Source organism: Haemaphysalis longicornis, unplaced genomic scaffold (assembly GCF_048455015.1).
Source record: "Haemaphysalis longicornis isolate Haplotype H1 unplaced genomic scaffold, Haemaphysalis longicornis Haplotype H1 scaffold_10, whole genome shotgun sequence".
Taxonomy (NCBI): Eukaryota; Metazoa; Arthropoda; class Arachnida; order Ixodida; family Ixodidae; genus Haemaphysalis; species Haemaphysalis longicornis.
The window spans coordinates 69,822,431-69,846,989 of record NW_027526204.1 but is presented as its reverse complement, the minus strand read 5'-3'; the positions used below and the strand labels follow the sequence as shown (position 1 = coordinate 69,846,989).

At 44.0% G+C, this 24,559-nt stretch overlaps 2 protein-coding genes across 3 annotated transcripts in view; one reads left to right on the top strand and one right to left on the bottom strand.

Annotated features, from left to right (window-relative positions):
* Nucleotides 1-23,885, top strand: part of LOC144158706 (uncharacterized) — a 55,114-nt gene extending 31,229 nt beyond the window's left edge. The window contains exon 6 of the mRNA XM_077689766.1: nucleotides 23,751-23,885. Within this exon, the coding sequence (XP_077545892.1) occupies nucleotides 23,751-23,856 (106 nt within the window). The 3' untranslated portion in view covers nucleotides 23,857-23,885. The remainder of the gene's footprint in view (nucleotides 1-23,750) is intronic.
* Nucleotides 2,251-24,559, bottom strand: part of LOC144158704 (uncharacterized) — a 48,785-nt gene continuing 26,476 nt past the window's right edge. Inside the window, exons 6-10 of one of the 2 annotated variants that reach the window (XM_077689756.1) lie at nucleotides 23,180-23,314; nucleotides 23,057-23,119; nucleotides 15,815-15,892; nucleotides 12,382-12,502; nucleotides 2,251-4,249 (exon numbers count right to left, since the gene is read on the bottom strand). In XM_077689756.1, the coding sequence (XP_077545882.1) occupies nucleotides 3,127-4,249; nucleotides 12,382-12,502; nucleotides 15,815-15,892; nucleotides 23,057-23,119; nucleotides 23,180-23,314 (1,520 nt within the window). In that variant the 3' untranslated portion in view covers nucleotides 2,251-3,126. The remainder of the gene's footprint in view (nucleotides 4,250-12,381; nucleotides 12,503-15,814; nucleotides 15,893-23,056; nucleotides 23,120-23,179; nucleotides 23,315-24,559) is intronic. The other variant, XM_077689758.1, reaches the window with a different exon arrangement.

The following is a 24,559-nucleotide window of genomic DNA, read 5'->3' as shown; positions in this document are numbered from 1 at the left end:
TGGTAAGATTCACTAGAAGTCTGAGAAACCTGTCAGCTATCAAACTGGACGTGAGGCTTCTGTGACCGTTGCCGACATCCTCTGGACAGTTCAAAATGGGTGATTGTTCAAGATATGCTGTAGCAAGAATTTGGAGCACTTCACTCGCTTTTGTCCATGGGAGGTGCTTCGCAGCCGTTTCAAAGAATACCACAATGTTGTCCAAAGTGCCAAGAACAGACGATTTGGGTAGTGCCGTCGACTTTTCTCCTGTTCATGTGACCAGAAAATCCTGTTTGTTAGTCGTCATTATCATCAAGTACGCATCACAGCCAAACTTGCTAATCAGTTTCACGAGGTACCCACAGCGTATACCAGGCCGCAGTATGTCACTGAAGGGGGTGGATCTAAAAAGTGTCCTTTCAGGTTCTCCAGCTGTTCAGTTATTTCATTTGGTATGGCCGTATCGAGCTCTTCAGCTTCAGTCTCTGACACCTGCTGGACCTGCCTGGCCAAGGTGGATGGCTTTTTCTGCGACAGTGTTATCAAGGGCAATAGTGGCAGCCCTTGCATTAAACAGATCATTACCCCCGCACATGGACCTGCACCGTCCGAAGTGCTTCAACTGGGTCGCTGCTAATGTCCCTCGTCAGAGCATATCTAATACCATTGCCTAAGAGGAAGCTTGTCTCCACTGTTGCCTTCGTGGTGAAGAGCAAGGCATGTACCCAGATAACGCAAAACGTCCCGAGGACGTCCTGAAATGGTCAAATTGTCCTGGATCCTATACTGGGCGTGTAGGGGACATCCACAGGATTAGATATTGTAAATGATCCTTCAATGCTCCACCGTAGAGCTTATTTTGGATCACAATAGATTGCGAATGATCCCTAAATGATCTGTTGTATTACTTCTTTTGGATCACAATTTATATGGATGTCTGACGCTGCTATTGCCGTGGAGGAAAGGCTATTACACTCGTATGATACCGCAATAAAAGAAAAACAGTTAAGAAAAAGTTTCCATATATATTTTTTCAAAATTAGCCAAGAATGGCCACTTTGGGTGGAATTAAGAAAAACGTCGTTTTTTGCTACTGAAATAATGGTGGCAACTGCTGAAATAATTTTTTGCCATGGTGAAGAAGGGAGGAAAGGATCTTATTTCATCACGGAAATAGAAATGTGGCTGCATTACTTCCCTCAATGGTAAGTAGTTGTAAAATTTGGATCAGCCACACGTTGATGTGACATGCAGGATTTGACCCATTTTGGCTAAAAAGTTCTCTATTGCACAGGTTTTTGCTTGTGAAAAACGGCCATGTGAAAAGCAGCCATGATCCCTCGACCTTCGCTTCGACTGCCCCTAAGGGCTACGTTCGTTCTGGTACCTACCTGGGGACCTGTCTGGTGACTGGGGAGGTGACAACTGACGTGGGAAACCGGTGCATCGGTACTCAACAAGGCAACGGCTAGAAGAACAGTAGTGTACGTAACAGGGCTTGTCTCAGTCAGCCTCAACCAAGCTGCTTAAGTAATGCAGGAGTCGTCAACGCATAATATGGGAGCGATAGGGTGGATTCAATAATAATTCCGTCATAGGACTTGCCTTCGCCTTCCTTCCATCTCAGCGCCGTAGCCACGGCTTCCATGTGTGGATTCTTCAAGTGTGACCCATGCCACAAGCTCCACAAGGGCTATGGGTGCAGGTAATAGAGGACGCTATTATCCTGACCACCCAGGAATCGTTATTATGCACCAAAATCTCAGCACACAGAATTTGTGCTTTTTGCCTCTTAGAAAAGCACTGGCTGCGCCTAAAAATGGAAGCTGCTCATTGGGCTCAGCAGTACAGCACCGACAACTTATCTACTAAGCCACCGTCGTGGGTACACCTCTTCAGCTGTTGTGGGGTGTGATAAAAGTTAAAGGCCACTTCAGTTAATGCACAGTTCTCATCTGCAGCTGGCCACTCATTTTTCCATGTATTAAAATTATTCACAAGAAAATTTGTCAGGGTGAATATTCATGCACTTTGAAAGCAAAAATCACAATTTCCACACTGCGCAGTAATGATTGCTACAAAGTGCACATCACAGGTCAAAGAGAATACCTCATCACTCTATATGCCTGTAGGACAAGGATAATTTTAAGGAAACACTTTTTTTCAGTTTTAATCATTACACTTTTAACTAGCCCACAACTTTTTTCACGATTATTTAGGCTTCTTCTAGTCAATTTTTCCTGACAGATGCTCCAGAAAGCTGTTAACATATAACCACCCATTCCTGGATAACAAGGTATGATTTATTGGGCTGTTTTATTTACAAGGACTGCATACAGAAGACATCTTGTAAGTTTGTGAACAGTCACGCTTAGTCATTTTTTATGAGTACAACTTTTCTCATTGACAAGACTGACAAAACAGTTATTGTGGAGTGCAGTCACACAACAGATGTTTAGTTCTCGAAAGTGTTTCCGAGAGACACTGTACACATGGGGCCCCCTGTCACTGTTCTCCGTCACCCAAGTTTAAAATATGCTTGCAAGTGAAGCTTTTTCAATGTATAGAGTGCATGGACTTCACCAGTGTGCTATCTGTTCATCAGAGTGATACGTGCACCACTGGAAATTTCTCTCCAATATTTTTTGTGACGGCACAATCGTAGTGAGTTATTGAAGCATCCTTCCGGGCAACTTTTTAAAACATTATGAACAGGGCTTTTTGTAGGTATGCATACTCTCATGTTTGACAAGAGGCCGTTTGTGAGCAAAGAGTTTTATGACAGGTGCTGCACTCGTAAGGCCTCGCGCTCTCGTCACAATGCAGTACTTCATGATCAACCAAGTCAAATTTTCTGATAAAGCTCTTCTGACAGATGCCACACATGTAAGGCCTCTCCCCAGAGTGCAATCATTCATGAGTAAACAAGCTGGATTTACAAGTGAAGCTCTTCGGACACATGTGACACATGTAGGGCCTCTCACCAGAGTGCAAGCTTTCATGAGTGACCAGAAGGCCCTTCCGAGCAAAACTTTCTTGACAGGTACTGCAAACATAAGGCTTCTTGCCTGAGTGAAGCCTTTGATGACTAACCAGGTGGCATTTTTGAGTAAAGCGCTTCTGACAAATGCTACACAGGTAGGGCTATTCGCCAGAGTGCAATCTTTCATGAATAACCAAGCTAGATTTACGAGCAAAGCTCTTCGAACAGATGCGACACACATAGGGCCTTTCACCAGAGTGCACGCTTTTGTGATTGACCAGTTGGATTTTCTGAGCAAAGCTCACCTGACAGATACTACAAACGTAAGGCTTCTCGCCAGAATGCAATCTTTCATGAGTAACCAGATGGCCTCTTTGAGTGAAGCTCTTCTGACAGGTGCTACACATGTAGGGCCTTTTGCCAGAGTGCACTCTTTCATGAGCAACCAGGTCTCTCTTCCTAAAGAAGCGCTTCTTACAGATGCGACACACACAGGGTCTCTCACCAGAGTGTATCAATTCATGAGCAACCAAATTACATCTTTTAGTAAAGCTTTTCTGGCAGATGCGACAAACATAGGGTCTTTTGCCAGAGTGAACTCTTTCATGAGCAACTAAGTCTCCCTTCCTAAGGAATCCATTCTCACAGATGTGACACACATAGGGCCTCTCACCAGAGTGTACCAATTCATGAGCAACCATAGTACGTTTTTGAATAAAGCTTGTCTGACAGATGCGACACACATAGGGACTCTCACCAGAGTGTACCAATTCATGAGCAACCAAATAACGTTTTTGAGTAAAGCTTTTCTGACAGATGCGACACACATGGGGTCTTTCGCCAGAGTGAAATCTTTCATGAGCAACCAGTTGACTCTTTCTAGAGAAGCCCTTCTGACAGATGGGACAAACGTATGGCCTCTCACCAGAGTGTACTCTTTCATGAGTATCCAGGGTACTTTTCCGAGAAAAGCTTTTCTGACATATTCGACACACGAAAGGCCTATCACCAGAGTGCAATCTTTCATGAGCAACCAGATAAGATTTTTGGGTGAAGCTCTTTTGACAGATTCCACACACATGGCATCTCTCGCCATTGTGCACTTTCATATGCATGTCCAGGCTGCGTTTCTGCCGGTAAGATTTTTGGCAAACTGTGCAACTGTAGGGTTTCTGAATGGTGGAGACTTTCCGTTGTGTGGCCCGGTGGTTGCTTTCTTGACAGGACAGGCAGGAATATAGCTTCCCTCCAAATTGGATTTTCTTACTGTCTGTGGAAAAACTCCTAAAAGGGTAAAATGAGACACAAACTTAGAAAAATTTCACAGGAATATAGCAACAAGCTCAATGCAAACTGCTGGACATAACAAACATGTTTTGTGCCAAAAAATGCATTGTTCATGCGAATATTCTGACAGTAAGCACAGCAGAATACAAAGGTGCATAAAAACGGAGCAATTTATATGAAGACTTACAGATTGACTAGCAAGTCCAGCAGTAGGGCCTACATGCATCAATCACACCTGAAGTTTTTTAGATTTTTGCCAAGCAAGTAAGCTCCAAATAAAGCGGCTATGCAGTCCAGTTTTATTCGAAACATTTCGTGTTCTGTAGTTCCCCGAGTGCTTGTCCAGAAGCAAACGATGCTATATTCACCGAAACAATTAATCAATTTAAGTTAAAATCTTGATTCTGCCACCAAATCATATTTCCGCGACGTCTGAAATGACATCACAAGAGCAGGTCTTCAAGCTAAACCTAGTGTGCTGCGGAGCCTCGTTTACTGTTAGTTATCCTAGATGGTGCCACCATACGGCGGTGGCCATTTTCTGCCTACGCTTTACTTTTGACTGTATTTGTACCTGGGTTATTTTCGTTGAGGAAGAAAATAACCGTTTCGTGAAACAGTGTTCACTCAACAAATATGGTCCTGTCAATTACGCCAATTGGCCAGCGTCGTCTGAGACAAGCCCAAAGTGCTGCAGTGCTGTGCATAGTGCGCACAGTACCAACAGCAGCACGCATCGCTACTTTCATGTTTACATGTGCTTTTGTAACTTCCACTGTTTATCCCATCATTATTAGTGTTATAAAAAAATATGCCCTGAATATAAGCGCAAAAAGCTTGTTTGTTTGCAAAGGTTATCAGCCCTGCCTAAGTTGTGTTTGCTTTTGCCAGCCCCAGCCAATCGCAGAGCTGTCACATGACCTCATAGGTTCTTTTGTGGGAAATGAGCTAGAGAGTTGCACGGCCATTTCCTTTCTTTCTAATTATGTAGCATTTGAGTGAAGTTTATGTTAAAAGTGGTGTCAGTATGATTCTAACGAGGAAATATTTCAGTATGATTCTAACGAGGAAACGTGTTTTGTCTGCATGGCCCCTTTGAGCCATCATAATTAACACGTGCCTAAAAATGCAAGTAATATTAACTTTAAATATTAACAAATATAGTTTCCCAAATATATGGCAGAATGAATATATAGTATCAGGAGTTCCCCCCAAACTGTGTTTTACTGCCACATAAAATGCAGCAAAATCTTTTTTTCAACTTGTAATTGCAGTACTAAGAGTGAGTTGCACACCAAGAGTAAGATGCACATGCCTTTCCACAAGATATCTTCAATAACATGCCTAATAACTCTATTGCAAAGCATTTTACTTGTTATACTCTCAAATTGTATCTCGAAGTTTCAGCCTAAAATGCAGGCTACCAGAACGAAAAGGCACTGTTCAATCAGTTAGTTGATTGTTGACTGTAAAGCTGTGCTTTTGAAAGTATTTCTCACTTCACAATGAGGTACAATCTTGTGATAAGTCTGTCTGAAAATATATAACTGCTGTAGGCTACTTGGTATATCCAGTTGACAGCCACCACAGAACACGACATCACCACTCTGAGTAGATCATCAGTCTGAGTTGACAAAATATAGCTCACCAATTACCATGTGTAGGAGCACAGCTTACCATGAAAAAAGTTTTAGCTCAAATTGAACACAACTGGAACTAAAAAAAATTGGCCTCATATCTGAATGCTTCCTTGCACATCTCGTCTAAAGACAATAACCATCTGTCGCCCTTAAAATGTAATCTGCTCGCCTCTCTCCCCATCACTCTGCACTGTTACCCTCCAGGTTATAGCAATCGCAATTTTCTCAATGAAATTCAATTTTGGTGTGCTTAGACTGCTCCCCAATGCATAATAGACAAACGTGCGAATTGCTGCTTTTTTTACTTATCATGGCTTATTTCATTTGTAAAAACTAGTAAAACATGCATTATTTAATAAAAGAATGTTGCTCTTGTCAGCTATATACCTACAACTCGCCAAAAGCTTGCCTGATATTTTCTTGGTGCTGTATGAAAATAACTCATGTCCATGGCACCAGAAAAAATTTTCACATTCGTTGCCCATGAAAGACTATCATCTTTAAGAGTTGCAGGGAATATAAGCTTCCTGCTACACTGTCAGAACACATAAGCAACATTTTCTTTGGGTTGGGTGTGGGTGCGTGAGAATGTTGATGTCACTGCGAATAAAAACTCGTGAATCAGACATGATCCCGATGGCTGCGTCATCATGACTGACCGGTCCCCCTTAGGGAGCAACGTCACAATTGTGGCTCAGTATTTTGACATCGCAGGCAGATGGGGTTCGGCGAATTGGCCATTAACTTCTTATGGCTGCTGTGGTTAGTAAATGGATGAGTTAGTCCTAAATTCAGCTTTACAGTAGGTGATATTATAGTGCCTAACCATATGCCGAGCAACATTATACTCACTGAACCATACAAACTCACTGTACAGCTGCCAGTAGTAAGATTCCATTTCCTTGTGGGTACAAGTCTGCCACTTCCTAAACACATCCAGTGCCACCCACTTGTTCCCTTCTGACACTTCTGCTTCCCACAACTGCTAAGACAACCTGGTGTACAGTCTCAGTAGCATAATAGGCAGAGCCACAGGTTTTGTGGTGAATGGCTTAGGCTCCAGACCCAGCAGTGAAAATTTTGCGACCTCCTTTATTTCTCACAGCAAAATGTTGAATTTCATACATAAATTATAAGCATTTTTTTATAAATAAAAGGGTTTCATGAAGAAGACTGTCAATAATAACAGGCAGTTGCTGTACTATGGTACTTGACAGGTGGTGGTTGGTTAGAGATGAACAATTAATCCGAAATAAGTGTTAACATAAAACATACCAAGACATGACTTTCAAAGGCAGTAATCAAACCATTCACCCTATACTGCGTGGAAAAATTGACAGCCAAGTGTATGAAAATCTATCCTACAGTCTTGCCTTGAAAACATCTGTGATTTAAGGAATTGAAATAACCCAGAGTGCAAATGGAAGCCTCAGGGGAAGATGTGTGGGAAATAACCACGCCAGCAAGATAGGCAGCCCAAAAATGAAATACAGGAGGTGGTTCGAGCAATATCGGCAGTTCAAAAAGCTAAATCCAAGGAGGAGAGACCAACAACTGCGCTGTAGGCTCGAGTGTTCAGATCAGCAAAGAAAAAAACAGCTTGCTAAAGGAGTGCCTTCAAAAGGTTAGAGAATTTAAATCAAAGGAAAATCCCACGATTGACAAATTTCACATTGTGGAGGAATCTTGGTATGCTAATCTGTCTTCAGCTCAAGCAGAATGTCCATCAGATAGTAGGTCCCAAACACCTCTGAGATTCAAAGTGAGTTAGAGTAATGATTTGGGCTAGTTAGAGCATGACCACAACGATTCAGAAGAATGCAACTGAACAGGATAAGAAAAGACAACCCAAAGCACCAAGTTTTCTTTCTTGTCCTGTCTATAGCACTGTTTAGAATTGTGAACATTCAGAGATTAGGTGGTAGGCTTTAAGCATACCAGCACAATGAATGGAAAATTTGGAGTATGGCAGACAATTGCCAATACTTGTAAAATTTCTTTGGCCTAGTCTTTAGAGTAATGTCTTGAAATAGGGGAGGCTGTGCGAACCATGCTGGAAGAGCTTCGATCAGTGGTGAATCAGCTGCGACCATTCAGATAATGGGCCTCCTATTGAGGGACATTGCCCCGAATACTTATAAGCTAAGTAGGATCGACAAAACAGCCTGATAAAATCCAAAAGTAGTCGGGTCTGAAGAAATGTTTGAAGCAAACCTCGTCTGGATGGAGTGTTTGTAAAAAAATTCAACAAAGAAAAAAAACTGACATGCTCAATATAGCTGCACAGGGGAGTGGGAAGAAGGTGAAGATGACGTGCAATGCAAAAAAGCAGGGTGAAAACACAGAGACAACTTCAAATTGAACAAGCACTAGAATTAGAACGAAAATTATGCATTACATAATTGACAGCTGTTTCAGGTCACCTCAGTAACTCCTTCCATAGGTTTTGCCAAATAGGGAAGAACTTTTGTGGATATGTAGAGCTATCAACAAGTTAGCTGCTATGGTGTGTACAGAGTTAGAATGCGCCTGAAAAATGCTAGAACAAAGATGGTGTGTTGTAAGCATACTGTACGAGTAGAATATTTTGAGGGCCAGTAACTAGTTAGGTTTGAAAATAGTGACTGTGAAGTGAACAAAGTGAGTGGCTCAGTGGATAACAACTGCTGTGCTGGAAGTAAAGAGGTGGGGGACCGCAAATGCATCAGCAAACATGATGTTTTTGGGGAAAAAACTTGTAGATGGGGACCATTGTCATGATTCAAGGAATCCCACAAAGGATTGTAAAGACGATGTGCACGAGAATGAAGAACGACAAAAAGGCAGAATTAAAATTTGCCTTTAGGGAGCAGACACACAGTGGAACAATGTGAATAAAAGTGGAAACAGTGTGGATAGGGCATGGACCCCGTGGGATTGCAGCAAGAGGAGTCAATTAGGTATCACCGCAATAGCCGGAAGAAAGGATTTAGGCATGGCAGAAGCACGTGGTGAGGATAAGCGCAAGAAGGAAGAATGCAGAACAAGAAAAAGACACTTCCTAAGAGATCTCGGAAAAGCTAGCCAGGAAAATGTGGCACAACCATCGAATACGAGGCGGAAGCCTGGGCAGGTGCAGGCAGATGTCAAATCTGGCCTTACCCGCTTTGCCGAATTGTACAGTGGTGGTCTCAGTGGTGACAGTCATGTGCTTGCATTCAGCACCTACGCCCCGTAAACAAATGCTCAGACACCTTCACAGAGAGGCTCCCAGATCCACCCGATTCCTTTTACTGGCACAGTGGCGGTCTCGAACACGGGGGGTTTTTTGCGCGACTGGAGTACCAGAAACCTACCTCCCGACGCACGGCGTAGCCACTAAGCCAGCGCTACCGCTGCCGGGTGCAGCAATGCCACCATCACTGTGCTACATGATTTGCAGTATGTATGTAATCTTTATGACTGTTATGATTAGTTGTTCGTTAAAGGAGTACTGACACGAAATTTCAAAGCTGTGATAACTATGTAAAACGCTTCCTTTTTATCAGGAGATATCTCCCAGCAAGTTTCAGCAGCAACAGTTCAGCGAAACATATTTAAAATCCATTTTAATCTTCGCCCGCACGAGAAAGCCCAGAGCGGGCCGACATGACATCATGTGCTACTTGCCCCAAACTGCCGACGTCGGGGCTGCCGACCAAAAGCCGACGCGCTGGCCGTGGTTGGCGCGCGCTGCTTGGGCGTGTGTACACGTCATGGTTTTGGGACTGACATCATGCTGCCCAGGCCTGTGGGGACGGTGAAGACCTCAGCCGGTCTGGGCGCGCGCTTCCAGAGAGGCAGCGATGCGGCAAGAATGGCGACATCATGTGATACATCCTGTCATGGCGGCCTCGGCGTTTTTCAGTCGAAACCGAAACTGGCACGAATAAACGACGCCGTAATTGAATGTTTACGCTGCGCTCGACCGTCTAATCTGTCATTCTATGATTAGTGGGCTGGTAGGCACGCATAGCAGCGAAAAAAACGTAACACGAAAATTTCGTGTCAGTACTCCTTTAAAACAAGTGCAAAATAAACAAATGCACCTCCCTGGGGTACACGAATAATTAAATGTTTTTTGCAAGGGCTGGCTTGACACGCAAGAATGAAGAAAAATGCACTTTTTTTCCTCATTGCTACCGTGTCTATTTCCTACTTAAGTAAGTATAAGCAGACACTTATTATTGTTTTGCCTGCCTTTTGAACATTCCACCTTTACTGAAATGTTACAAGCCTGGCAAATTTTAAAGCTATTGCAAATTTCAACTCTTCCTCTACTTCCCATGTTTACATGCATTCTGACATCACCTTGTCATCCAGTATACTTGTAACACTCACCAAGCTAACAGTCATGAGCACAATAAGAGTTTGCTTTGGTGGCACGAAAAAGTTTTTCTATGACAGTCTGTGCTGCACCCCCCCCCCCCGAAAAAAAGAGAAAAAGGCTTCCAATGTGCTTTACGTGTCACTGGGTCAACAGTGCTTCTCTAACCTTTCTTGTACCCCGATCATGAGGCCATGCTCTACAATATTTTGTTCAATTTTTGGAGGGCGGGTTCAGTATGACTGGTTGTTCATTTTCTGGTAAAACCCAAATTTACCCTATTTTTACACCTGAACATGTTTCAGTAGAAACAGATTAAACCCGATTTCTTGCCGAATGGACCTTTCCAAAGTACCGATCTGCAGACTCGTGGGCTAATGGTCCGGCGGCAAGCCCCACAAACACAGCTTTTGAACTCACTGAGCACTAGCATTCGTTACCCCAGGCTGGTAAATGCTGCACTAACATTGTTGTTCCGAGCTAATGGAAGTTGTGACGTCGAGAGAACTTACTCCCAGCTGGGATACGTCCAATGGTTACAGAGGTCTCAAATGGAGACAGACATGTTTTGCGTGCAGATGATAAGAAACGTAAAGACGCCTAACAAAGGATGACCAGCTCCTTCTAAAAAAACGTTTCATCTCTTAGAAGTTATCGATGCTTTTTACTCTCTTAATGACTGATCCTTATCCAAACAAATGTCAAATTTCTGAGAATATTTGCTAGGAAACACTGATATCCCCTCGATTACCATCTTGAAACAAACACCAGTTTAAATCAGGGTTCGTACGGGCTTCAGAAGCAAAAATTCCATTGTTTTGAAGGACCCGAAAAAAAATTTTCAAGGTCCCCATCTAATGTTTAATCTGGGGGTATAACTTTTTCAACACAATGCAAAAGTTTTTATTGCACAATACCCAAGCAGATTAGTGCACATTTAGGTAGATAGGCACCAACGAGCTTGTGAATGCTCCCCCAGCTTTATCTTTTATTTCATGGTTGGTATTTACAGGTTTTTATTTATTCTTGTTTGGTCAGGCTGTTTGATTTCATAACTTAGTTAATGTTGCCTGCATTGTCAGCAAGAGTATCAGCTGAAACTACATCAGCAAGAGTTGCTGCAAGGCAGGACGAACTATGTATATGTCTACCATTTGCATGTAAAAGCAAATGCAATAGGAGCTATTGAGGCAAAGCAAACATGCAATGAGCGAGCGTCCATAGACTAGATGGAAGATGCAAGATAGAGAACAGAAGCCGGCTTTCATTGGTTTCTATCGTGACATGGATTGGATTGAGGAGTGCCTGCCCCCAATGTTGTCTCTCAATGATGAAAATTCACCAAACTTGTAATTCCAGCCATACACTAAAACTTGATTGTCACAATGTTTCCTTAAATTTGTTAAGACCTAAAATCCATGCCAGACTTTCATATCTTGTGAGAAGACGGCCATTGATTCTGTCCAGAAAAATCAAGGGTTTTCAAGGACGATTAAAAAATTCTAGGACTTTTTCAGGCCTGAAAGTGACACATCTAAATTCAATGGTATTTAAGGTTTTCAAGGACCCGTGCAAACCAGGATTTATTGCGTTAAAGAAGCTCATGATGCCTGCTGATAAAAAAACTGACTGTATTACTTATTGCATCCGTACATTTACCCTGAAAAAACGCAAATTTCAGAATGGTCATACAAAAAAACCCAATTTCTCCCCTATTATGTCTGAAAAATTGCATTCATTTTTACCCCCCATTAAACAAAATAAAACCCAATTATAAATTTTAAAACCCAAAAATGAACCCTAAGTATAATACACTAAAGCCACACGTATGCTACATGAGTACCATAGTGAATGGCTGCAGACTAATAGACACCCACCTTTGATGTGTGGTGACTTGTTGGCACGGGGGTGCTTGCTTTCTTGCCTACATCACGAAAACTGCAGCCGGAACCTCATTAGTTCTTGACCATGTCAAAATAAATGGCATTATAAGTGGATCAACATTTATTTAGTGTAGCGTCGAGAAGCTTCCACTGGGATTATCCTTTGGTTTGTGCAATATGTCCACAGGTGTTCAGCAGACTGCTCATGCCATTTGTTATTTACTAGAAGCTCGAACCGCGCAAGCATCGCCCTAAACCCACCTTTCATTTCCAGTGGGTGGACGGCAGGAGCAAGAGCGACAACCAGGCTTCCCAGCAATGTCTGCACCAGCCCATGTAGCATGGTGTGTTTTCAGCGCTGCACCAACTTGGGCGTCGTCAACTTTAAGAACGAAGAAAGCCAAAGATTAAAGCATCTAAATGCAATGACTGTAACACAAATCCCGAGACAAAATCCACACAACAATGCATCAAAGCACCAAACGTGTTTGCTCCTGCCCAGACATCAGAATTTATGGAGACAGGGGCATTTTTAAAACCTGCAGGGTTTGCCTACCTCCATACATCGTAAAACTGCCAAAAGCATGAATGACTGCAGCCTACATTTGATGTCTCCAAAAAAAGGCTAGAAATTTAGCATTAAAAACCAGCGAAGAAGACGGAGACACAAGGAAAGAAACAGACCGGACGATGCTGGACTAACGCTTATGCAGCGCTGCTGTCCCGCCGTCCTTATATAGAAAGCCTCTAAAATCTCACGCTGAAACTTGGTCCGGCCACGTCCTAACATTGCAGTTTTATCAAACATGGGTGTGCAGCAACTATCGCGACAATGGACTGGCAAATGGGCACCGTCTGAAGAGTTAAGAGAAGCACAGTGCTCCCTAGTCCTGTCGTTTATACATCGCCCTGTTTGGATGAAGTATACTTTGCCGCACGTCAAGGGAATCTGATAAACCACGCCCGTGGTGCACAGAACATACTTGGTGACATGCTTGGTTGTGCACTGGCCTTTCCGTTTATCTCCCTGCTCTACTCGAGAACATAAACCAGAGAGCTTGCGCAGGGCTGAAAACACGTTTACGCCATGCCTTTTCACTGTGCAACACTTTGTGCAGGTACGGTATCACTTCTAATTTCTTCTTATCTATCTCTGGTTTCGAAGATGCGTCAGAATTGCCTGAACGTAGCTTTTTAAATATTTTCTCGGCAACTGCACTCAGGACCGCGCTTGGGTAGCCTGCTTTCTTGAAACGATTTTCTTGTTGACGAAAACTGCGCTGAGTAGTAGGGAAGCAGCTTTTCTGTAAGGCATTAGACAGGCAAAGTGATGCGATCGCTCTCTTCACTAACTTAGAATGTGAAGAAGAGTACGGAAGGAGTGCTTTCTTTGTATGCGGCGAGTACATTCAGCAGGCGTGGCCATCGGCACAGAATGACAACTGCAAATCCAAAAATCGAATACTATCCTCGCAAGGAAGTTCGTGCGTAAAATGGAAAGAAGCATAGCATTCATTAAAAAAACCAAAAATTGACATAGCTACAAAATGAAGGTTGTCATCATGCGAAAGGTTTAAAAGAACTAGAAAGTCATCTACGTATCTAAAAATTTTTATTACCCTGTCGCCATTAAGAGATTGCTTCAGCAACCGGTCAAACTTGGCTAAGAATATGTGACACAAAACAGGAGCGACTGAGGAGCCGATGCAAACACCCTCCCTCTGGACATACAATTCATAATCGAATTTCACAAACGTGGCAGAGAGATAAAATGACAGCAATTCAAGGAAAGCATCACTGTTCAAGCCGCATTGGTTCTGGAAGCCAACGGTGCCAGACTCCTCTATGAGTTCACGAGCAGTAGAACAGAGCTCATTTTGAGGTACTGAATAGTAAAGGTCCTCTATGTCAACCGAAAAACCTGCGTTCACATGTGGCAGCCCTTTCATCAAAGCATCGGTAACATGCGCGGAACTCTGGACGGAAAACGGGTCCTCAGGCACAAGAACACGAAGTTTTTGCTGTATGAATTTCCCCAACAGTTTCTACCAGCTCCCGTCTTCTGTGACGATGGAACACAGGGGGCAATTAACCTTATAGGTTTTTGCTGAAAAAAAAAGACATGTAGCTGATCCTCTTTGCTTGCCTTTACGGACTTTTCTAGGGCCATAAGGTTCACCTCCTTTAGTAGCTTCATGGCAGCCGTTTTTACTTTCCTTGGTTTCAGAGAAGTGGGCTTGAAGTCCTTGTTCATAGCTTCTCTTGCCTTCTCGCTGAAAGTCCCCTTCGGTAAAACGACAAAGCCACCTTCTTTGTCGGACTGCAGCAGACTCAAGTTGTGATCTCGGAAGTAGGTCACAACTGGCCGAAGGTCCGTCACATTCCGGTCAGGATGTGGGCGTTGAGCACTCTTGAGGACATCGACACCTTCGGACACACACCGTCCTCTCTCTAAAGCAGTAACTTTTTCCGCAACATTTCGGATAGTGGCCAGCAACTCGTGTTTCTTGACGTGAGGTTCCAGACTAAATTTTGGGCCTTTCTTTAGCAGGTCATCAATGGGCTTCATGACAGAAGCACCATGTAGGTACATCACAGAGCCGCCTCCCGGAAAGTTTTTTGGTTTGTTGGGAAGACTCCTTCGGAGTTGACACCAGTACCACTCAATTAACGTACCAGCTAGACGGCTATGCTCATGAAACCGCTGGGAAGCAGACCAAACATTCACATCGTTGCCACAAAGCAACCGTAACCACTCATAAAAAAGTCTGACCTGGCGCCCATATTCTGGCTTCAAAATTTGACACAGCCATCTCCAGTGGCCAGGGGAAGGTGCTACCAAACCAAAGAGGGCGACCACCTCCTGTGGCGGGCTGTTCGACTTTAGGCAAAAGCCGAGAAACCGTATACGGCACTGAGTCAAAGCGATGACACTCACACAAGTCGAAACTTGCTTGCAGGGAGGTTGTACACGAAGAAAGATGCCCAATGTAGGAGAAATGTGATGAAGCAACGTGGAAAACTGGGCCTGTTGGTTCATGATTTAGGGATTAAAAACCAGCCAAGAAGATGGAGACACAAGGAAAGAAACAGACAGGACGATGCTGGACTAACAACTGAATTTTATGAAGAGAACAAGAACCTTCCCCAACCACAAGCTGCGCATGGGCAGAACTCAACAAGAGATACTTATCGCTTCGTACATGACTATAGATAAAGTTCACGACAATGCATAAAATCGAACACGCAAACAAGAAAGTATCACAGATTACCCGCCAAGAAAAGAAAATTCCTTGTCAGAAAGGGTCAAAGATGCAACGCTTATGCAGCGCTGCTGTCCCGCAGTCCTAATATAGAAAGCCTCTAAAATCTCACTCTCAAACTTGGTCCGGCCACATCCTAAGATTGCAGTTTTATCAAACATGGGTGTGCAGCAACTGTCGTGACAATGGGTTGGCAAATGGGCACCGTCTGAAGAGATAACAGAAACTCAGTGCTCCCTAGTCCTGTCGTTTATACATCGCCCTGTTTGACCAATGTATACTTTGCCGCACGTCAAAGCTAGAAAGTAGGCACTTGAAAATATGTGAAACTGCGTATGAAAGCTAATAATGAGGCATCAGAGGCATGCCTAAATAAGGATTATGTGGATCCTTGGCCATTTTTGAACTCTTTAGGAGGCAAAATCTCTCACCTCCCCTCATGGGAACCCCTGTGTAGATGCGACGCATAGGGGGTTCACGTTGCAGCGTTGGACAGCGGAGGAATGGCGCTGGAACGATGGAGCAGAGCGGCGCAGGCACCGCGTTTTATAGCGCGCATAACGGTGAGGGGACGCGCCGGCGCCAGTGCGTCTGCCGCGGCTATGACGCAACACAATCCAACACAATCCACTTTAATCCAATCCAAATCCGAGCCAAGCCAATCCATTCGAATTCAATCCAATGCCCCTCGCGAGAGAGTGTTCGCTATCGGAGAGGAGGGGGGTGAGCGGCGGAGAGCGCAGCTCGCGCGGCGAGGAGAATGGAGGAGGGGTGGACGCCGACAACGCCGTCGCCGGATGCAGGGACAAGGCGAGTAAATGAGATGCAGTCGCATCTAAAATTACACATGGTGAAGCATAATTAGGAAGAGAGTTTAACAAACCCTGATTAAGGGTACCAGAGTGGATCCCTAGAGAAGGCAAGGGTGGCAGGGGGTGGCAGAAAGCTAGGTGGGCAGATGAGATCAAGAAGTTTGCAGGGATAAATTGGTCGCAGTGAGCACACGACCAAGATCTATGGAGATCTGTGGGAGAGGCCTTTGCCATGCAGTGGGCATAGATATGCTGATGATGACGACGATACTCAAAAATTATTGCTTTATTAAACACAGCCCCACAAAGGTTGACCTGTTTGGGGAAAGAATACTTGCAATCTCGTTTAAGCAATCACTCTAGCACACAGATCCTCAAAATGCAACTGTTAGGGATTTTATGTGCAAAATTTGCCCCTGGATATAAGGCAGAGCAAAGTAAAGGACCACAGATTAATTGAACCTCCTGGATGTTTTTAATATACCTTGATAACGCCTGCAGAATAAAAACAGATGCAAGAGAAATAGATACGTATAAACAGTTTTTTTCTTGCACAAGTGCACTCAAATTTTAATTACCACCAGGTGTGGAACAGGGTATATTGGTGTGGGAGCAGTTCAGGGAGCAGGCAGGATTGCCTTTCGTAGCAGGTTCGGAGCAGCCAGAAAGGCCATTTGGTTGGAGGCTGGCCCAGGCTGCTGTGCCTACCTCATGCCAATTAAATTTAATCTGTATCACGCAGTACACCATGAACTAGAAACTACACCAAATCAGGAACACAGTTGTTGTACTTGATGAACGCTGATTTGGAGCAATGTTTGTATCAGCAAATAATTTATTTCGGAGCAATTTGGAGCACCTAAATACCAGTTTTGGAGCACCTTGCACCAACTAGACACCTGCTAGATGTTCCCAAAGCATCCCTCAACACTAAACAGGGACTAGCAACATCCAGTAATTGACGTGGAGGTTGCGTACCACTGTCAGATCGGATGGAAGGCGCTTCAAGGTGATTTTCACACATGCGAAAACAAATGAACGGCATGGCTCAAGAATAATGGTCTCCTTGCCCTTGCTAAGGGGAGGCTTTTCCAAGGAGTCACTGAGAATGCTTCCCAGTGGGCAGGCTCGAACATGCATTAAAAACAGCTATCACAATCGGCTCTCCCAATAGTCCAAAAATAGCCCATTAAAAAAATTTTCCCACAGACCACAGGAACAAGTAGCCCCATTTGGCTATTTATAGCCCAACCTGGCACCCCTGGAATCAAGCAATAGAAATTTTTCCACATATTTCAAACAGCCGCAGATGTCGCACAAGTTTGATGCAACTCTATCCATCTATTAGCAAACCTATTAGGTTAGCTAGGAGTAGGGCAATTAAGCGTAATAAAACAGGCAAGTCGGTTGCTGACAATCGACGCCCCGATTCAAAGGAAGAGCCACTAATCATCATCATTAAATATCTGAGTATACTCCACCCAATAGCAAAAATGCAGCAAAACGTAATTTGCAAGGTACTTAGTTCTTTTGAAGTGCAGATAAAAGGCAACATGCAACACGATAATGATTAGCGAAAGACTTCAACAAACCTGCGTAGCAGAAGAACTACGTGTCTTTGTTTATGAATTGTTGAGGCAAGCCAACGTGTTTTACTTTTTCATTTTATTAGATGCAGGCGCTTGCTATCAGTCCTCGTGTGCATTTCCCCTAAATTTTTTATTAGAGAGATTCGCTCCACTAGCGATGGTCCAATGAGCGTGTCCGTGGCAAGCAATGCAGGAGGTTGCTGCCGAAAGCATCATGCATGCCGCAACACGGTGCTCCCGCTGGCTCTCAGAGCGGAGAGGGCAATAAACGCCACCTAAAACTATCTATTGTTTATTGCAGGAACCATTGGAAACTACAGCAAGCAGTTAACTACGGCACGCCAGCACGGCAATGACTTGCTCAAAGAAAACAGTATCGGCAGTGCAGTGACAGCGCCAACCAAATTCGCTTCTCTGGCCCACAAACTACACCAGTAGGCTGCGGTAAATGCGATGACGGGTGCTAGGGAGTTCCAGTTATCAAGCCGAATTAGTTATACATGTCTACAGAGCACTGTAAACTAGTGCGTGTAACAGGCCGTACGCGATTAGCGCGACACAAATTTTGGTGCACTTTTGGCACACTTGCTTTCGAAATCGTGTTTTTATGTCAGGATAGCACAGGATACCTCATTTTGAGCAAATTGGCACATTTGGCGCAGGAGTGGGAGGAATGAGCGAAGCAAAACCCTACTTCCATAGCCACTCATAGCCTTGATGAAACCAAAACCATAAGTGCTTTGAAACCGATGTTTCAGCCAATTTTGCGGGCTTGGGCATCACGGCGGTCCTGTATGGCAGCTCAATTCAGACGCTGAGGTGCTGATTAACGAATTTGGCGCAAAAGCATCGATGCGGCGCAGAATGGTGCCGATAAAGTTTGGTGCTCAATGGCACAAGTGGTGCAGCTGTTCCCCTCCTGTACCGCTGTGCCCAAAATAGTGGTGGTATTTTTACACACTGTAAAATCTCAATGCACAGGTGTTTTCATTCGCTACTTTAAAAAACTGCCAACATGGGCTTGCACTTCCATCCTAAGGCTCAGCAGCCCACCTGGACATTGAATTTTGCGACTTGCCAAGCATGCAAATGAAGGGTGAATGTGAGCAAGTTGTAAGCCAATTACAAACAGACCCATATTGGGAGAGTGGTCGATAATACCTGTATGCAAATTATGACACGCTTCTGTCCGATCAATGAAAGCATATTTCAGACCCAAAACATCACTGAAACATTCCAAAGTTGGGAATATTGAGTATATGAACTTTTTGTCCACTTTCACCTTAGGCTTGTGACTGATATCTCCATAATTCAAGTGCAACTGACGTACCCTTACTGCGGCCATAAAAAATAAAGTATAAGGTGTCTTTTCAGCCCAGCAGCAGCTCATACGGTTTGAATAAGCTCGCTAATCAACCAACGTGATGTAACATCTTTCAATCTGGGCACTGCGCAGCCAAAAGGCCACTACAACAATTACCGGAAATGCTTTTAACCATCTAGTTAGAAAAAAATGTGTACACACCCTAAAATTCAACTTGCAATTGGAGCACGTGACCAAACAGTAGCTGAACATAGCCGGTAACACAGTTAAATGTGTCACATGATATAGTCGTAAACTATAGCTTCTGAACAATATTGTATTGGAAAAGCCTGCTCTGCAATTTTCAGAATGCTTAAGGACTCGTAAAAGAGCCCACAGCGTGGAGAAATGCCACCATAACTATGGTTCACAAGGAGGGGGCTACCATAGACCTAAACAATTGAGACCCATCAACCTACTCTTACCAACGTAACAGTTAACCGCATACGTGATAACCTAGATACCAACAACCTAGAGAGCAGGCTAGTTTTAAAAAATGATACTCAACAATGAATCACATGCATGCCATCAATCAAATTATGGAAAGATTTGCAGCATACACTCCCTTTACATGGCATTTGTAGAGTATGAAAAAACACAAAGTACACACCGCAACAGTGCTGGAAGCATTAAATGATTGGTAGACTGACACAAGACTTCTAAACAACATATATAATACATGTATGGCGGGAAAATATCTCTGTGGGTACATTATGTTCGCTTCTGTGGCTTTTTTTTTTCTTTTCGCATGCGTGCACTATTACAAGTGTGCTGTCGCGTTCATAGTACAATTGCTGCACGCACTGGCTTCGTAGAGCTATTTCGAACACCTGCAACGTAGTAAGTGGCGGAGCATTGTGAGGGATCATATTTACCCAGAATAAGTGCGTTCTCTGCTTATTCGCGTGCGTTGTCTGTGAATAGATTATGCTCACTTCTGCAGCTTTGTTTTTCTTTTCTCACGCATACACTGTTACGAGTGTGTGTTGTTGTGTTCATAGTACAATTGCTGCGCACACCGGCTTCTTTGTAACTGATTTCAACCTCCTGAGGTGAGGGAACAGTATGCTTTGAAATTAGTAGTGACCGCGATTGTCACCCAATGCAGTATCTTTTGTTTTTTTTTTCTTTTTTTAAAAGCTTATCCAGGGACACCTACAATGGCGCGCTATGGAAGACTAACTCGGATTTTAATCACTATCACCAATTCACCTGCTTTTCGACCTTGACATCCCCCAAATACAACAAACAAGATGGGCCATCCCTTGATTATATTATTAAAGCGCTACATGCCTTCCTGTTCCTTTTGCAGACAACAGCCCTGCCCGCTCTTTATTTACTGACTCACTCAGTCTTCCCTCCCTCCGAGATAATGTAGGACTGCAAAATGACAGCCACGAAGCAATCGCAAATTTTTCCCATGTATAAGAAGAGTCAAGCATTATCTGAAGTTTTAACGGGCCAAACAGGAGCCCATTATTTTGAAAACACATATGCAAGTCTCTTTTTCTTTGTCTACTTTCCTTTTTTTCATCTCCTTTTCCTTTTCTTGTTTTTTATTACTTTTTTGCTGGCAAAATATTCCAGGTATGGAGTGCTGCCTGGCCCAGCAGTAAACATCATCTCGGATACCTGAAAGCTAAAATAAATAGGTGCAACAATGCTAGGAAGGCTCTTAGGGACAGAAACAGCACTCCCTCACGAAACAAGGATTTGACCACCCTGGTGTAGTAACTGGCCCAACCTTCCATGATTGCCGACCCAACTCTCCGCCCTTTTTCCCCAGCAGCTATAGAGCATCTGACCATGGCGGCGGTCAGGCAACTGATACAGCAGAGGATGCAAAGCATCTCTGGGTCCAGGCAGGCCGCCTTTGGAAGTTGAACGTGGCAACATTAAATACATGCACCCTGCCTAGTGAGGGAAGCTGTACTATTAGAGGAGCTCTTGGACATAAAGTGGAATATTATTGGGCTGAGTGAGGTCGGAACAGGAGGATTCATAGAAATAAGCAGCAGGGATATTCTGTGCTATTGGGGTTCTCACGAAAAGAAAGAACACGGGGTGGGATTTTCGAACCACAAGGAGATAGCAGGAAACCAGGAACAATTCATCAGTATAAACGAAAGGGTTGGAGTAGTGATCAAGACAAACAAGCGATACAGGTTTAAGATAATACAATCCTCTGCACCAACACCTAGCTATGAGGATGAGGCCGTGGTACGCTCCTACAAAGATGTCAATCTACCAATATGTCAAGTCAGCAATGAATAAGAAAACAGTGCATTACACAATTGTAATGACAGACTTTAATGCAAAAGTGGGTGCAAACAGAACAGTAGAAAAATCAGTAGGAAATTTTGGAATACGCACTCACAAAAGCTGACGAGATACACTGGTTGGACTTGTGGAGAGAAATAACCTGAAGCGAATGAACACATTTTTCCGCTAATGCAACAGTAGGAAATGGACAAAAAAGTCCTGACAGGATGACAAAAGGTGAATATAAGGCATACAAAAATACAACAAATAGGAAGAGAAACGAATAAAAAATGGAGGCAAAATGTATAGATATATACAACAGAGGAGAGCGATGAAGGAAGGCAAAACATTTTCTGAACAAGAAGATCTCGGAGGTCGTGCGTAGAGTGTGCACTAATGAACACATAGCCAAGAAAAATAATCCCAGCCAGAGAAAGGTAATCAAGGTTGTAGTGTTTTGTACAAGCGACGCTGAGGGTACCTTGCGACGCTGGCAGAAGGTTTGAATGCTGAGGGTAATTACTGCATTAGATCGTGCAAACTGCGGGTAGGTCCTGGCTGGTGTGGTTATGCTCGATGCGGCATCATTTGTGGGGCCAGAAATGAATAGAAAAAGGGGCGCCACGGCACCTGGGGTAGTTAGACCATCCAAGGTATGCAGTACGGTTCAAATTCGTTACGAGTGGACAGGGTCACCACGATGGCAAATAAATGTGATGAGCGACTAACAGCTCCTTGTATGATGCCAGAGCCCCTCAATGCTTTTCAGGGACTCCAGTAAGGCACACCGTGTTGACAAAGCTGAGGATTTCGTCGGCACTGAGCATAATTTTGGTGCATGATGCTTTAGACAGGCTGCCTGAAGGTTGATGGCAAGCGCTCAAAGTATCTATCAAGTCAGTCATCTAAAAGTAGCGATTGACTAATTCCTTGAAACTGCGAAAACAACCCATCGACACCGCCAGATTCCATGGCAGCCTAGCTTCGTCGATGCAGGGCGCAGATCTCGCCTGCCCCCTCGGTGCTCCCAGCGCCGCCACGTCGGCGGCTTAAGCGACATCGCAACCCCCTCCCGAAGCGTTACGAAGGAGTTTCGTGACCAGAAAAGCATTGAGGAACTCTGATACAACATAGCAAAAAATACAATGGTGAGCAGGTCTCTCAAAAATATCTACCACGTGAAAGCTTTTCTTAAAGAAAATACATACAAGTGACAAAAACTGTCTTTATTACCACACTGTTGCCACCGCAGGGCTCTGTGAGTGTTGTAGTGGTCTACAACCAAATTTAAAAAAAAGCAGAAAGTTTATAAGTGTGAGCTCAACTATTGTGCACTGTAAGTGTTAAATTTAGGTTATTCAAAACTCAGCTCCCCACCTGCACTGAATCAGTAACTTTGTGCACACCAGCACGCCCACTAATCCACTGTGCCTGAGAAGAGTTTACTAACAAACCTAGTCTCCCATACCATGTGATAAAATTGGAACACTTGGTGCACTTATGCACAAAGTACCAAGCGAAAACATTTCATTTGACTTTGACAATATGCACAAAGTACCAAGTGAAAACATTTCATTTACAATGCATGCAGCTGTTGATTACTCTGAATGAAAACGCTCGCACAGGCAAGAAACCCTGAATCCGAACCTGGAAATTCCTGTTCAGTTTGGGAGGTGGTGCTGATGAGGAGCGTCAGCGCACACTGTGTACCTGCAAAAAAATTAATAGTAATGCACAGAGACCTGCAGCTAGAAGGAACAGAAATGGTACCTCTGGTACCAGTGGCAATGGCTGTCTGGGTCTGTTGGCTGCAGGCTGCGTCGGTGGACATTTCGGGAACACCGCTGTCAGCACCAACAAATGTCACACCACATGAGACACCAATCTCACCATTGTACGTGTCTTCTGGAAGCAAAAAAACCAACAGAAAAAATTCACCCACACAATGCCATTAACTTTGCTCACAAGCACGCAGTTCAGCCTACCAGACATACCTCCTTTGTTTCAATGCAAAACAACCCCAACCCTTGGCCCAAGCATGTATTGCTCAGTACCTTTTGTGCCAGACAAGATTGCAGGATCTATCACCCAGCATAGTTTTCTGTGCATCCCATACATGTTTTTAGCTTCAAGTTTCTTGCAGGCACACCATTAAATCGTGATAATCCCAGAAAAGTTATGCAGGGCCTTGCTCAATCGCAGATGAAAGCTTGAGATGCCAGCTGTACAGCTTTGGAAAGAAAACCGCATAAGGAATGCTTAGAACTATCTAAGAATCCAATGGCAAAAGGCCTAGGTAGACGTTCTGTTGATCTGCTGTTGAATTTTCTGAACTTTGCAGCCATGCCTGTCACAACTGGACCAGACCCACGTCAGCATCCTATACAGCTCATTCCCCTTGCTCACCATCGCCAGGAGCCATCCTTAGGCCCCATGGGTCCTTTTAGCTCTCAAGGAACATCCCATTCTGTCCTTCTCCCCCTCAGTTTTGGGCAAAATAAAGATTATTATCATCAAAAGAGCTCATTTGCCATTTAGCACATGTGGAAGTGGCCTACCCTTCATTGATGCACATCCTGTCACCCTTTTTTGGAGCCCTCTTCTTACAACGCTGTTCCTCGGAGTGTGTTCGCCAGCTCATGCCTGCGCTTTCATATTTTGTACAATTCTGCATTCCTCACGATTTCTTGCATTTCACGCATTCCAGAAAACCAAGACCTCAGGCTTTAGCATTTCAACAAAGCAAAACTGCTCTGCCTATGCTCAAAACCATAGTTTCACTCTACTACTTGTTGTAAATCTCAGATCCCTCAAGCAGGTTGTCTCAGTCAAAGCGAACCATGAGGTCAAGGCATTCGGCCTGAATGGGTCTCACTATTTTCTGGCTGCGCAGAGCCAACTGCAAACACCCGGCCGTGCAGAGTGCTTCCCTGCAGAGTGTGCTCAAGCACATTAGCAATGCCATGCTTGTGAAGGAGTGAGCAACAGTTTCTTGGGAATGGCCGCTCATGAAACAGCAACAGAGCTTAGGACTCCCCGCCGAGGCGACTTGTGCGGGTTCCCTTTGGAGTTTGCTCGCGCCTTCTCGTGAATGCTTCCCACACACTGTGGATATTTCACTTGAATGCCTTACTTACTTCTTGTTACAAG